This window comes from Pholis gunnellus (assembly GCF_910591455.1).
Source record: "Pholis gunnellus genome assembly, chromosome: 6".
NCBI classification, from domain to species: domain Eukaryota; kingdom Metazoa; phylum Chordata; class Actinopteri; order Perciformes; family Pholidae; genus Pholis; species Pholis gunnellus.
Genome location: NC_136532.1, coordinates 5,872,346 through 5,887,985, shown reverse-complemented (window position 1 = coordinate 5,887,985; position 15,640 = coordinate 5,872,346). Strand labels below are relative to the sequence as shown.

The 15,640-nt window shown below is 40.3% G+C and overlaps 1 protein-coding gene across 1 annotated transcript; it reads left to right on the top strand.

Annotated features, from left to right (window-relative positions):
* The first annotated feature begins 5,980 nt into the window (after positions 1-5,980).
* On the top strand, positions 5,981-13,087 carry LOC306697999 (uncharacterized protein). Its single transcript, XM_079162129.1, has 16 exons — positions 5,981-6,013; positions 6,159-6,258; positions 6,356-6,423; positions 6,530-6,581; positions 6,669-6,770; positions 9,145-9,173; positions 9,423-9,459; positions 9,868-9,946; positions 10,245-10,275; positions 10,428-10,464; positions 10,587-10,692; positions 10,819-10,856; positions 11,071-11,114; positions 11,191-11,259; positions 11,582-11,740; positions 11,856-13,087. The coding sequence occupies exons 2-16, from the start codon at positions 6,183-6,185 to the stop codon at positions 11,976-11,978; spliced, it is 1,050 nt and encodes a 349-aa protein (XP_079018255.1). The 5' UTR covers positions 5,981-6,013; positions 6,159-6,182; the 3' UTR covers positions 11,979-13,087.
* Positions 13,088-15,640: the final 2,553 nt, after the last annotated feature.

Sequence of the window (15,640 nt, the reverse complement as noted above, 5' to 3'; positions counted from 1 at the left end):
ATATCGTGATATGAGGCTGAATATCTCACATAAGTGTTGTCTTTTCCTGGTTTTAAAGGCTGCATTGCAGTAAAGTCATTTTCTGAACTTACCAGACTGTTCTAGCTGGTCTATTATTTGCTGTATTTAGTTATTGTATCCAAATTAACGATGATTATGTATCAAAAAATCTAACTTTGTAAATATTTTGTGAAACCACAAACGGTCACACACCTTACAATAATATCGGAATATCAATAGAAATATTTGATCGAAAACATCATATCGGCATCCCGAAATTTTAACATTTTAGCTCATAGTTTTCACTCTCTAGCCCGTTTTATAACAAGGCTGTCATTGTGTGTGTAGAAGTGATATCTAACTACAGAGAGGTTTTTTCGGCTGGGCTTAACTCTCCTCCTGTAGTGTCAACAATTCATGCAGATACAATGTTTTGTGGTTGAAGGAGTTCCCTGTACGTTCTCAAAAACAAACTTAAATTGAGGTAAGATCCAGTCTGTGATGTGTGAACACACTAAGACTAGTGTGGAAAAGGCAGCGTGGACAGTGTGAACAAAATACATCAACCTTAAATATGTATCGATCTATGGAATTGTGTGTTTAGGTATACACAGTGTCTGTGGTGTTAGTTTAACACGTATAGTATTGTACTATCTCTCTCTTTTCAAGTGTAAAAAACTAAATTATAGTCCTGTAGCTGGTTATTATTTGTATTTGTATTAACATCTATGACTGCTTGTGATACTACAGATACATTACTTCTACTGTCTGAATAGTGACACATTTGAATAACGTTCAGTGCATCCTTCTTTGCATCAGATCTCATTTCATGGTTACATGACTTTTTCCTTTAGTCCTCCAGCTGGCCTCCTGGGACACTGAAAGCCCTTTTCACATCTGACACATAGTTCATCAGAAAGAACAGGCTGACACAAACCTGAACATTGGTCACTTTAACTTGACCCGGCTTTAAAATGCAGATATTTTGGGAGTTCATGTCTGTGAGAGGAAACGTTTGTCAATATCAGAAGAGTAGCATAGTTCTCTTCGGAGCTTTTTATCTCTTGTTCCGTGTTTATCAGCAGTACAGCGACTGTGACACTCTGACATTTTGTGTGCCAAGATAGAAACTCTGCAGTCCCTCCGTCCCTCTCTGTCCACCTTTAATAATTTACCTGACATCAACACTTCCTCTACGGCTGCCTGGCACTGTGGGTAAACGGAGATACTGTCTCTCCACTTCCTGATTTTGCTTGAAGGGTGTGTCTAACTCCGCCGCCTCCGCCCCAACCTCAGCCACATCCCTGCAGGTGAACTTTTCTGTGAACAGATAAGTGTTCACGAATCTCTGCTTTAAAAACACACTGATTGTGAATGAACTGTGGCAGCAGCCAAAAGTTACAGAGATACATGAGGATAGGATTCACAAGGACTAAATAAGTTACAGTGAGACTACTGAAACTCGACCTTATGTAACCTTTACCAGAAGTATATAAACAAACGTCGCACCCTAACACTCTACATCTACAATCAACCTTAGACTGGAATGATGGGCCTTTTGGCTCCCTATGGTAGCTGCCAAGAAGCTTTACCTGTTTTGGGTAAAAATGATGATACCATTCGATGAAACAAAGAAACAGTCCAACTTTGACAGTTGATCTATTCAAGTTGACTACTCTATGACTCCTTTAAAGTAAATAACAAATAATAACCTTTTGAAATGATGTATGACCTCTATTTAAGTTATCAAATCAATTCATTGCTGGAAAACTAAAAGCAGAACTTAAATGGCTTTTACAAAAATATTACCACACCAAACTTAAAATCCTAAAATCACCTAAAAGAAAGGCTCACCAAAAAAACAAATCAATATCCGTTTGACTTTAGGCAATACTGGATAAGTAGCTCACAGACGCCTTTTCTGTTAGTAGACATGATGACGTATCTTTGTGGGCGGAGCTTCGATGGAGGCAGGATAATTATCTGAACATGATGGTTAACACTGGCTGGCAAGTTTTGTTGGTTTGCTTTTTTATAATGAAAAAATTACGACCTACGACCAATTACCACGGGTGGCACTGACTGATACTTAAAATACCGGATCAAACAAAATAGCTGAAAATAAAGGCCAGAGATGCAACTCAGACCTGCCGATTATGAGTTTTGCTGATTTTCTTGCAAAGGACTATAATTGACAGCATAAATGAACAATCCTGTAACCTTTCTTTCATCAAATAAATTGAATTTAAATTCAATCGTATGTTCATAAAACATTTACTATTAAATTACTGATAAAAACGTACAGTGCAGAAACAAACGAATACAATAGGTGCAACAAACTAATATGAATACAATAAGTGCAACAAACTAATATGAATACAATAAGTGCAACAAACTAATATGAATACAATAAGTGCAACGAACTAATACGAATACAATAAGTGCAACAAACTAATACGAATACAATAAGTGCAACGAACTAATACGAATACAATAAGTGCAACAAACTAATACGAATACAATAAGTGCTGGGCGGTGATCAGTTGACAGCTCTGCTCCTCTCTTAACCCGAGAGTCCAAGACATACAGCTGCAGATCCGATGATACAACCAGAAAGTCAATCATCGATCATTGGCCTATGATGTTCTGGTACCAAGTAACCTTATTGACGGCTCTGTACTCGAACATGGTGTTGTTATGGCCAATCCATGACTAGCACGTCCAACAACAAAGCACCTCCTGGGTTCAGATTAGGTAGGCCATTCCTAACAATCACCCCCCTCCAGGTTTCTCCATCATTGCCCATTGAAGTTCACCAGCAGATCTATAAAGTCACCAGGACTCACCCTTTCCGGGACGCCACCCAGGAAAAGGCTAGAGTCTAGCCTCTCTCCAGGAGTTTTGAATGTCAGTTTCCTCTGACATTTTCACAGTTCTTTTTCTCAATGCTCCAGGTGAGTTGCAGGACTCTCACACACGTGTTACGTGACTTCATTGCAAACACAGACAGCGTGAATTGCGAGACTCATTCACAGGGCAACAATGCAGGAATCAGGACACCATTGATATCGTAGCTTCTTCTGCTGACAGCATTCTAAAATGTCAAGTAGAGCTTTTAACCGGTTTCAGGTGTGGCTAAAATGTTCTTAATAACATCAATGTATTCTTTAGGTGTTGCATCTAGATTGTTGAATCGGCTTGCAGGCTCCCTAATGCAGGACCCCTAACTCTTTTCATTATTTTCATTCTTATTGGACTTCAGTCACTATTAACCAAGACCCGAGAGGGGCTGGGGGGGGGGGGGGGGGGGGGGGCGACAGAGTACACACATGTAGTACAAATCACTCAAGTGTTAGTGTTATAATTCAATTGAAATTATTCAAATAGACCTTGTAGTCAGAGAGATAAGCCCCTTTGAGTATGGGTATGACATTTTTGAGCAGAGGCCTCAAAATAGGGCTCAGTTTTAAGAGGTTAAAGCATTCCTCCAGTCACAGCTGACATTCTTAAATTTACAAATAATATTTACCCTTTCAGTTGAAAGAAAACAATAACACAACAGACTAAAATAACAAATAATAGGCCTGGGTACAGTTCCTCTGACAGAGCCTTAATTCTCAACAGAAACACTCCAACTCACAGCTCGGCGTCGGTCCTGGAGAAACACTTCTTGGTCCAAAAGATGAACCCAGACTGCAGATGAGATGAGCTCCTCGTCACAATGCACACAATGCAAAAGTCAGAACTTTCTGGCAGTTCTTTGCAGTCAGAAATGGGGTCATCCTACCTTGTAGCATCTGAATGGCCCAACAGGCGTCTTCATCAGAGGACCCGCACTGCTTTCCCGGTCACCGTGGGGTCTGTCCGACCTTGGTCTAAGCACACATTTGTTCACTTACCAGCTACTTACACAAGCTAACTAAAAGACACGACACTACTGCTAGCCGATGCTAGAAATACAATAAATTAGCAGCCCGTACCTGAGCAGCTCGCATCTTTAATCCTGATAGTTTAGGGTCTAATTGCTACTCGATTTGTGAATCAAACTAACATTCAGGCTATTTAACCGAGATTTAATAGAGAAGAGTGCATGTACGGCTATTGTTTTCGTCAATTTCGTCACTCCATCAAGTTCTTTTTTTTCAAATCTGTATCTCCTCTTTTTTTCTCTTTCTTCCCGTGTCTCACCCGTGCTCTTTCTCCCGCCCTCTTCCTGACCTACGACCAATTACAACACTGACTGATACCTACAGTGACCAATCAAAGAAAAGTAGACAAATCTAAGGCACAATCTCTGTTTTATTATTTAGTTTGGCTTTTAACTACTTAATATACTATTTACATCATACCATGTTCATACCTAATTTATCTTAATATATCAGTCTATTTTTCTCTGTTAAACAAAATTACTTTCTGCTTAATTGCCTTAATGAATTCATTTCTTCCAACTTTATTTGGGACCAGCTTGTTTTTAACCCTTACTTTTACAAAAAAAGTCAGGTGGAGTAAATACTCAGATGTTTTTCTTAAAAGTAGCAATACCACAGTGTAGGAATACTATGTTACAAGTAAATGTCATGCATTCAGTGTTTTGAGCATCAAAATATACTCAAAGTAGCAAAAATAAAAGTAGGCTATGGCAGAACGTCCCATTTAAGAATAAGGTATTTATATCGTAATGTTTGTATCACTCTGATGTGGCAGCTGGTAGAGGTGGGGCTAATTGTAATCAGTTTATATACTGCTGGAAAGCTTGTGAATTTCTCCCTGGAGGTAAATGAAGTCAGATTCAGAATCAGCTTTATTGGCAGTATTTGCACAAACAATGCTCTCAATCTACTTACACAAAAACAGACATAACAGTTGAGAATAAGGCAAAAAAGCTAGACAAATATGGGTATAATAATGATCTTAACCTGTAAATAAACATCGTCATTTATTTGTTTATTGTATGTTGAATTAAACGTATTAATTGTAATCTGCGTAGTAACCAGCTAAATTAAAAGTACATTTGCTTCTGAATTGAGGAGTAGAACTATAAAGTATACTTCAAAATTGATTCAAAAAATAATAAATTGATTTATAATACTATTATACTATAGACTATTATAGATAGGACAGTTTCCAGTGATTAATGTATTTGTCTACAACTATAACTCCTTTATATATATATATCTGGTATGGGAGCTGTAATTGAATGCTAGAATAATCTAACATAACTATCATCATATACTGTATATTAAATGTAAAATTAATTTCTAAACAGCTTTAAAGTCACTTGAGAATGATTTGTGTTGTATTATTTTGTATATTAAATTAGGAATTCATGGAAGAAGCCTTTTGTTGTTATTTTAATGTCAAAATAATTCCACGCAGGCTGTCACTGCCACACACTGTATGCATATAAAATAATGTATTAAACCATTTAATACGTATTCCAGCACTCTCTACACTAACACCCACCCTTGAATTATGTGTACACGTATGTACACCTAACAAAAACATTTCGGACCTATATGTTACCTAGCAGGTGTTTTCACCTGGTGCACTAAATAAAGCGCTATTGTCCTTCATGGGGACCGTCCCCAAAAAGCAGCCACTGACTCATACCTGATGATGAAAGCGATTGATAAGTTAAAGTAAATGATTACCAGCCTGGCATGCAGTTAAGTTTATTTTGTCTGTGTTAAATCCCTGCCTACTTACCTGAGGTTTCTGTGTTTTTCAGAGCTTCTTTGGAAAACGGAAAAACCTGTAAGTATGGTGTGCATTAGCAAAACCCCATTAGTGTTGCTGTTAATGTATTATGCATGAAAAGCAGCGTCTCACAGCTCCTCTTTCCGTCAGAGACAGTGGACCTCCAGCTCCACCCAGGAGGACAGGTGAGATTTAACCTCACCTACGAATGAAGGGGCAACGTTTCCTTACTTGGTTCTATACATCGTTATCTATTATCGATGTATTTCCCCCCCCAGATGACAATGCAGGGTTTGAGTGGCCACAGGAGGAATTTGTAAGTAGACGGCAAGTTCTTGAGTTATCAAAGCTGCTGAGACATTTTTAAAGATCTTTATCTTATCTTTATGCCATTATTATTACATTTCCCATTTTTTTGTGGGGGGTACAAATAGTTACACTTTATATTCTCTAAATGGCAGGATGATGATGATGACGACAGTGACATGTATGAAGTGCCTCCCAGTGAGCGCCACACTGTGACAGTCCCGCAGAGAGAAGTGGAGGAGAATGTCTATCTGGGTAACAGCACTGCAGATTGGGTATTTACGGTTCCTGTTTAGCACGGACACCTTTTCACCTCAAATAATGTCCCTCGATCCTGCTTTTTATTTTGCAGAGTCGCCGCCCAAACCCGCGCCTCCACAGAGGCAGGGTGTTCTCCCACCCAGACCGGCCAAACCCTCGGTAACCACAGCTCAGTGTCCCGGAAGTCTTCTTTCTGTTTGTTCAAGACATTTAAAATCTGTTTAAAGATAAGGCATTTCTGTTAATTAAATTGTCCATCACCCAGAAACCTCAACAACGTGCTGAAGATTTCTTCTCTGATCACAAAACCAAGAAAGGTGAGTAATTCTTACTCATTTGTAGCCACACAAACGTTATTTTGTGTTCATTCCCTGTGTAACCCGCCTCTCTTCATCTCTTCAAAGCACCTGAGATAAACAGAACTGAGAAACCCGGGAGAAAGATGATGCCTCCCCCACCGGTCCGCCCCGCTCCCGTTCCAGACTCTGCATCCAACACTGAGGAAGGTGCCGTAATCACTTCTACCACACACACACACACACACACACACACACACACACACACACACACACACACACACACACACACACACACACACACACACACAACTAGTCCTTTCATAGAAGTACCTCATCAGCCTGTAAATGACTGTTGACTGAGAGGAATGTCTACGTATTAATGACGTGATATGGCAACCACATATTTGGTTTTATTGGCCATGTGCCATTTGCAGCAATACAGTCGCGCCATGAAAGATCATGTCGAGTTTAACGTTTCCAGCAGCAACAGCAGTTTGTGTGGAATGAATAGAAGAAGTGGGTAGTTAAGCGAAGATTGAAGCTGTGACTGGAACAAAGAAGAGAGCGCCACCTGCTGTTGTGCCGCGGAGCTGCACCTCGAGTGACACAATTTCATTGGCAAACCCATCTGAGAACAATGTTGCCGAAAATGTTTAACATTTAAAAGACAAGGAACTTGTCACATTGTCAACAGAAGATTATCTCCACACTCTGGTTGACCAAAACCTCAGGTTGAAGGTCATGAGTAATCTATTTTTGTGTCCTTGACATGTCTCTATGGGGTCAGATCAGTCTCAATAATTGCAAATGCACACAGATAGACTCACAAATGCAAACAGAAAGATTCACAAATGCGCACAGAACAATTCACAAATATATTCGATTTACAAATGCACACAGAAGGATTTACAAATATATTCGATTTACAAATGCACGCAGAACAATTCACAAATACATTCCAATGCACAAATAAATAAATTACGATTTATATAAATGTAAAAAAAAAAATCACAAATATATTTCTGCATTTGTATGTATTTGTGTGTGGATTTGTATGTATTTGTGTGTGGATTTGTATGTATTTATTTGTGGATCGCACTGCATTCATTTGCAAATCGCTTCACATTCATGTACGGATTTTTGAGACTGTTCTGCCGTCGCTGGATTCACAAATGCGTTTTTTTCAACATAGACCTGTCTGTAGCCAATCAGATGTCAGCCTCATTTTCAACCAATCACATGAGCGCAGCTTCATACATATTCATACATATTGTAGCCGTCTGTGTTCACCCAGAGCTCTACGATACCTCATATCAGTAGAGACCGGACCAAACTATGTGTATAAATGTTATTTCGGAGTTCCTTTTTGTTGGTTTATTGCCGTTAAATCATAGCCAAATCAGTTTATGTTGTGTTCATACAGCTGTAGTAAACAGCCGACGTGTGGCTTGCTAGACACAGTGAATACAGTTCGATGAAATCCACGGAGCTCCTCCGGACTATGTTATGAACCAGACATGACGGCGTTTGGTTCCCCGTGATATCTGGGACTTCCACAACACGTACTAAGCAGAAATAGAGGTTATTTTTTCCACAGTTGACGGCGGACAGTTGAACGGCTATCAGGGCGATAAGCCGCGCTCCCTCACCGGCGTGTCCAGCGCGATTCACCGATTCACGCGAATGAACACAAATAGTCCCCCGGCGAGAACGGCGGCGCGATTAACGCGGCGCGAATCGTGTTTGGTGTGAACCGCAGCATTACGCTAGCAGCCTAGTGGCCTCATTGTTTGTACCATATGGTTTACACACACATAGTTTGGTCCGGTCTCTACTGATATGAGGTATCGTAGAGCTCTGGGTGAACACAGACGGCTACAATATGTATGAATATGTATGAAGCTGCGCTCATGTGATTGGTTGAAAATGAGGCTGACATCTGATTGGCTACAGACAGGTCTATGTTGAAAAAAACGCATTTGAGAATCCAGCGACGGCAGAACAGTCTCAAAAATCCGTACATGAATGTGAAGCGATTTGCAAATGAATGCAGTGCGATCCACAAATAAATACATACAAATCCACACACAAATACATACAAATCCACACACAAATACATACAAATGCAGAAATATATTTGTGATTTTTTTTTTTACATTTATATAAATCGTAATTTATTTATTTGTGCATTGGAATGTATTTGTGAATTGTTCTGCGTGCATTTGTAAATCGAATATATTTGTAAATCCTTCTGTGTGCATTTGTAAATCGAATATATTTGTGAATTGTTCTGTGCGCATTTGTGAATCTTTCTGTTTGCATTTGTGAGTCTATCTGTGTGCATTTGCAATTATTGAGACTGATCTGACCCCATATGTCTCTATTACACATTTCTGAATACCTGAAACCTTTCCTATTCATCCCACTAACAGCAGCAACAGTCAGAAGACAATGTAACGAAGCTGGGAAAACTATTATGTACGACAGATCATTCAAATCCTGATGAAACTTACAAGACGACGGAAAGTCCTTTGAAAAAATGGTGGTATACTGTACAGTATTTTGTCTTTCTGCATTTCAGATGTGTATCTGGATCCGAATGAAGAACAGGTGAGTAGAGATAGATACATCAGCAATACCAAAAAGCTTAACACACACACGGGAGGAGACAGCCAAAGAAAGGCCTTGGTGTGAAGGTGTAACGGGATATAACAGGTTGTAATGGCCATGCACGCATGAATATGATCGGATGTTACCAGCCACACACCTGCGAACGAGCCAATAATTATGAAGCACAAATGAAACTAACACTCTGCTTCCTGGTGTTGTGTCTCATGTGTGTGTCATTTTGCGTTTCAGGAAGACAACGATGACGTGTATGTGGAACCTACAGATGGTATGTTTACGTCTCGCTTCACAAGAACTGGTTCTGTACTTAAAGTTTGCACGGTGCTGTGTTTTTGTTTCCGTCGACGATGCTCAGCTTTTATGACTTATGTTAAAAGTCAATACCTAACGGCTGGCTCAGTAACTGTTATCTGTCTGACTCGTGGTGAGACACCACAGGATCTCACTATTAGGAACTCAGTAACAAACACCCACAGAACACAAGAGAGATTGGATTTCCTTCAATTCACGCAGATTTATTTGCATCCCAAAGTATACAAGTAAACCGAGCTGTCCGGAGTCAACTCACTTCACAATAGCATTGTACATTACTACATACCTCCATTCTATCCTAAGTCTTTCCAGATGATAAAATGCATAATCAAAATGACGAGTCCCCTTTCTTGCTGCTTCCCAGCTTGCTCTCCCTCCCATCGTGCGCCGATGAGGATGCCTCCGCCTCCCATCACGAGGCTCGTACCATCTCCCAAAATCATGTGAGTGCACCTCTCAACCTGGGTCCAAACCAGCCGCCGTCGACCCACTGCCAAACCAGAGCAAGGCGATATGCACTCACCGAGTTATTTAATCTGGTCTGATTAGCTTGGTGCTCCGTGACACATCAGACAATAAGCGATGCTGTGTTTTTGCATGCAAAATGCAAATGTGGCAAGAGATATTACTGACATTGCCCAGTCAATTACTGGCACTTAACATGTAATGAAACTGAACTCTCTCTCTCTCTCTCTCTCTCTCTCTCTCTCTCTCTCTCTCTCTCTCTCTCTCTATCTGCAGGATGAAGCCTCCAGTTCCCAGAGCTCAGTCTGTGAGTATGTCTATTCATCACAGTGCGATATTGTTAAGGCCTGTATTAGAAATGGAAGTTTTCATTTCATTTTCATACCATTTGCTATGGAGGAAAAAAGAAACTCATCAGCAGTGACACGGTAGTAACATTTTTTATTTCCCTCCTTTCAGAATTCAGTCTTGCCTTCCTTGAACGAGTTAAAAACAGGTAAAGACCACCATCTTTTGTCCTTGCTAAAGCTGGTCAGATATCAGTAAACACACACACACACACACACACATCCAAAAGAAATGATTTTGAGCATGACGGTGCACATCTTGTCTCTGTAGCTCCTTCAGTCGAAGCGAGACGCGCCACGTTTCCCGCCAAACCCCCCCCACCAACACCCACTGTGAAGCCCTCTCTGCCAGCAAACCTGAAGGAAGCTAAGCACAGGTTTGTTAGACGGATGAAACATCAGTCAAAAATGTTAAAACTGCAACGATTTACGTTCATTTCCGCAAACACATCAGCGTTAAATTCAGTGTCTAACATCAGCTTTTTTTTTGGTCTTGATTCCAGCCTTCTCAACCCTCCTGTGGCAGACACTAAGCCTGCTGGTGAGCTCACATTTATTTTCAAAAAGAGAGTATTTGGATTATTTTAATCGTGAGGGACGACTGTGATCATTTGGTCTCTGCTTAGATTCTTCATTTGAAGTAATATACAACACTGCACGGTTTATACTCTTTTCTTTTTTTAAACATCTGACTGTTGCCAATATTTCCCCCCAAAAAACCTGGGGAAACACATGACGGGCTTTCTTTTTCTAAGCCTCCTCTGGTGGTATGAAGGCGACCAAACAATGCGGGAACGAGGTATGGCATCAATCCGCGCAAATGAAAAATGAAAATCTGTTTTACTGTTTGTTGATGTATCTCTGTCACATTACAGGGCAAAGAGTGGTTTGCTGGGGATTGCAACCGGAAGACGGCCGAGGATGTCTTACTGAGGGTCAAGAAGGTGAGCCAGTCAACAGTTCTGTGTTTCATTTTTAAGGTATAATAATCGGCCAATCGGGTCATTTCAATTCAACCAAGCAACAGACAATGGGGACGTTTGCTGAGTGTTTATGTGCATGTTGTTTGCTGGCACTCAAATAGAAGCCAAACCTGAGTCAGAAACGTACTTGCTTTGTATAATATGTTTTTACTCCACTTATTTCTCTTTCTCGCCGTTGTTCACCTATCAGAGTTTCCCAAAACATTTCTTCTCCTTTCCAATTTTTTTTTTTGTCCCCTACTCAAGTGTTTAATCTTGCTTGCTGTTTTCTCCCTCGTTGCAGGACGGCGCGTTTCTCATACGACACAGCTCGGCTCAGGGCGGCCGCCAGCCGTACACCCTCGCGGTGCTCTACCAGCAGAAGGTGTACAACATTCCCATCCGCTTCCTGGGGGACGCTCGAGGTTACGCTCTCGGAAAAGAGGGCAAGAAGAACGAAGAGGTGGGGGAGGCAAATGAGAAAGACAGAGAGAGAGAGAGAGAGAGGGGGATTCTGGGAGAATTCTAGGCTTTTTGTTCGATAAACCTCACTTTATCTTTCGTTCTCTCTCTTGCAGATTTTCGGCACCCTCGACAAGATGATTTCCCACCACAACAATAACCAGCTGCTTCTGATAGACAGCAAGAGCCAGGCCAAGCACACCACGTACTTAACGTATCCTGCACGCCCTCAACACTAAGATGTGTTCATATGAGTCTTACGAGGACAACAGCTCAGTCTGAACGTTTTCTGCAGGTCTACTAAACTGTCACAAAAACTGCAATTACAGCTCTAACTGCTATGACATCAGCTAAACTGGTGTTTTCTTTATAAATTGGCAATGCAAACTTCTAATGCACCGATAACAGAGATTACATGTTACAAACTCCAGCTGCCACATGACTACGGCATATAGTGTCTGTACGATATCCATAATGCTAATTACAGTAACTGTCTGTCAAGAGGTTTTATTTCTTAAAGCTCAGAGACGTTCCTGTAAAAAAGGAAAACGTGTCGCTGTATGTTTCCGCCCCCTCGGATGCAGAAGTGATGCTGTTGCTGTCAGATCACTGAAATTGAACTCGCTTCTAAACATTCAAACCGTATAATTATTTTCGTTTGCAGCTAAAATGTTCCAGCGTCACTTTGTGCCTCCTGCTCATTTCCATTTATTGTCATGTCTGATGAAGCGTTGAGATAAATGTCTCCATGATTTAAATTTTTGTGACGAGTACAGATTGGGTGTGTATCTTTGCACAGGTTTAGATTAGTTTGACTTTGATTTTTAATATAGGCCTACTCTATGTAACAGGTGTCTTGTTTGTGCAATACAAAGTCAAAATGTATAATGTTTATTTCATTTATTTTACCGCAGTTTCCTTATATTTACTGTTGATGACCAGTAACAATGAGTTAATCTGGACCATGGTCTTTATTTGGGCTTTTTCTGTGGTGTGTGTTCGATGACGACCTTTTGAGTAAACTCCAACCTTCTGCTTGTGATGGATCCTCGTCAATGAGGGTCAGTGTGGAGAGTGCAGAATTTATGGGTTTTAGTGAGACACCATGAGCTGTGTGTTTGTGTGTGTGTGTGTGTGTGTGTGTGTGTGTGTGTGTGTGTGTGTGTGTGTGCACTGCCATCATATGTCCACTGACCAGATGCTGCTGGTAACACCTGCTTCCTGTCAGAGTGAAACCTTCTCTGTGACCAAACCATAAATCCTGGACCTGTCATAGCACATAACATAGCAGAATCCTGTGTGAATAATTTTTACTCTAAAAAATAAAATAAAAACTTCATTAAACACATGTCAGAGTTAAATCTAACGCTTTAGTAATTTGAATTACCGGTTTCAGAGTGGTATCCGCTCATTTAGTGGGCTAACAACTAAGTAAGAACCAACACTTCAGGACATTTTATTGTATTGTTGCGGTAACTTACTGGAAAACATTGTTACTGGTTAACGCAATTACCTGTTTACACTACTTTTACTGTAATTATGTTTTTACAGTAAAACAGCTGTACCATTATTGTGCTTTATGGTATAACTGCTCTGGTTTACAGTATGATACTGTAAATATGTTTGAGTACGATTCTGTTGTTGTGTTTTATAGTATGAAACTGTAAATTATAATATACTAAATATAGCCTAAACCAGTGATTCTCAGCTGGTGGGTCGCGGACCCGTTTTCACTGGGTGTGGGTCCCCCAAACATCAAATGTGTGGGGGACTAATTAGTTGTCTTAATTGTGTTATTTGCCATATATTGGAAAATGAAAACATAATTGTTTCATGACTCTTGTTCATCACTTGCTATTTTAAAGTACATCCTGGTTCATCATTAATAGATATTTTAAATGTTGTGAATTATTGCAACCACTGAATTAAAGAAAAAAAAACGCATACAAGAAATACATAAACAGCCCAAGTTGAACCATTCAAATCAAATCCATATATGGGCACCACATTGAGTTAATGTAGCCTTTCTACAGTAGCACTATACGCTAGGTGTAACAGTACAAAAGTACAGAAAGATACTGTAAAGACATATAGCGTCTATATCCGTAATGCTATGCAAATTACAGTAACTGTCTGTCATAAGGTTTTTTTGTAGGTTTATTTGGCATTTTGTGGCATTTAACTGTAAAATTACAGCAAAGGCTAAAGTCTATAGTGTGCTTAAAATTTCAAATGACTTACAAAGCGAGCATCATGATGTCAAAGTCATGTCTAGACTTATGTTTCTGCAATAACACAGTTTAAAGTTGTCTTATCGTATTACCTGGTAGATTCCAGTGCAGGCCGGAAGTGCAGAGGCTCGTTCAACTGTATACTGCTGTATTTGCATAGGCCGCTGGTGTAAATGAGTACCAAATAACTTCCTGGAGCCAGAATCATTTGGCAGGTGGGTGTAAGGCATCGTGTAGTTCTCTTACGGGATTAATCAGGGTTGAAAAACTATAGTACATCCTGAGTTTTATTTCAAAGTTGTTGTTTTTTTACCTTTATTGGGTAGTGCGAGTAAAAAGGATGACAGGAAATGAAGGGGGGAAGAGAGATGGGGGATGGCACACCGAAGAGATCTCTGGCTGGACATTTCAATTACAGGGCGAGCATCTTAGAGCCACTAGCAAGCCCCAAGTCTGAGATTTTTTATTCGAAAATATAATTGTTAAACTGAAATGTCATGGAGACCTATTGCAACAGGTTTAGAGGTAACAAGGACTTAACCGATCCTCTGCTTTATTATCCACATACAAATATATGAATCTACCACAATGATTTCTTATTCTTAACGCGTTACTTCCCGTGTATTGAGAGGACCAAATGTCACCTAATTCTTTCTTTCCATGCAAAACTGAACCTCGTGTATCAATTAAGGAACTGTATTGTGTGAGTCAGATCCTGAACAGTAGCTTTTTTGATTTCAAATGCTGTCTGCTGTCCACATCCTGTGTGTTATACTGACTCACATCAGTAGCGTAAAGGCCTTTGTTGATTTGAAAAGGAAGTCTTTTTCAGACCAACCGCAAACAGCTGACAGGTCTATATGATTGTGACTTTTAAACCATGATTTTTTTATTCTTTTTGTATACTATTTTCCAATTTTTCAACCTATGCATTCAACATTGTATAAGACCAGAAAGCGTGTCTTAATAGCAAATGAAGTGCAATGCATGAAAAAAATAAAGTTTGTTAAACACTTGACAGTTGTCCACAACCTGCTGCTCACCAGGCATGATGGAAATGATGATGATGATGATGATGATGAGAATAGATGAGCTCCTGTCAGTCAGCAAGATGCGGTTTCAGCTCCTTGGAAGAAAAAAAGACAACAACACAATGAAACGTCAGCAGCCCTCTCAGGAACGAACAACAAAAACAACAACAACACTTTTCTGGAATGATGAGTATGTGTATGTGTGTGTGTGTGTGTGTGTGTGTATGTGTATGATTCTCAAGAAAATCACGGGCAAAGGTGGGGCGCTTGTCACGAGCCCTGATTTCGAAGTTGGTGGGGGAAGGAGGACGAGGGGGGTGGGGGGGTGCTGCTGCTGCGGCGGAGGGGTACAAACTGCACATCCGACGCGCTTGCATTGACAGCTCTGAGGAGAGGAAAAAATGAATAAATCACCGAAACGAAACGGGGAGCTTATGAGAAGTCATCACTTTCAATAACCAATTTTTATTTTAGTTTTTGGAAAACCCACGTGTAGTTACATAGCTCGTGGAGGAGCTGGTTTACACGCCAGTAGTAGTTGAAGCGGACTAGTTTTCTGAGCGGAGGTGCGGAGTTTTCAAATCAGGACTGGCGTAATGGGGGCGGGGGTGGGGGGGGGCAACTGAATGGGAGCAGTCA

Excerpts from the sequence above, each read along its gene's own strand:
- LOC306697999 (XM_079162129.1), top strand. The coding sequence starts at position 6,183 with ATGTATGAAGTGCCTCCCAGTGAGCGCCACACTGTGACAGTCCCGCAG. Across the intron at positions 6,771-9,144 it reads TGCATCCAACACTGAGGAAG|ATGTGTATCTGGATCCGAAT; the intron begins GTGCCGTAATCA and ends TCTGCATTTCAG. Across the intron at positions 10,693-10,818 it reads CTGAAGGAAGCTAAGCACAG|CCTTCTCAACCCTCCTGTGG; the intron begins GTTTGTTAGACG and ends TCTTGATTCCAG.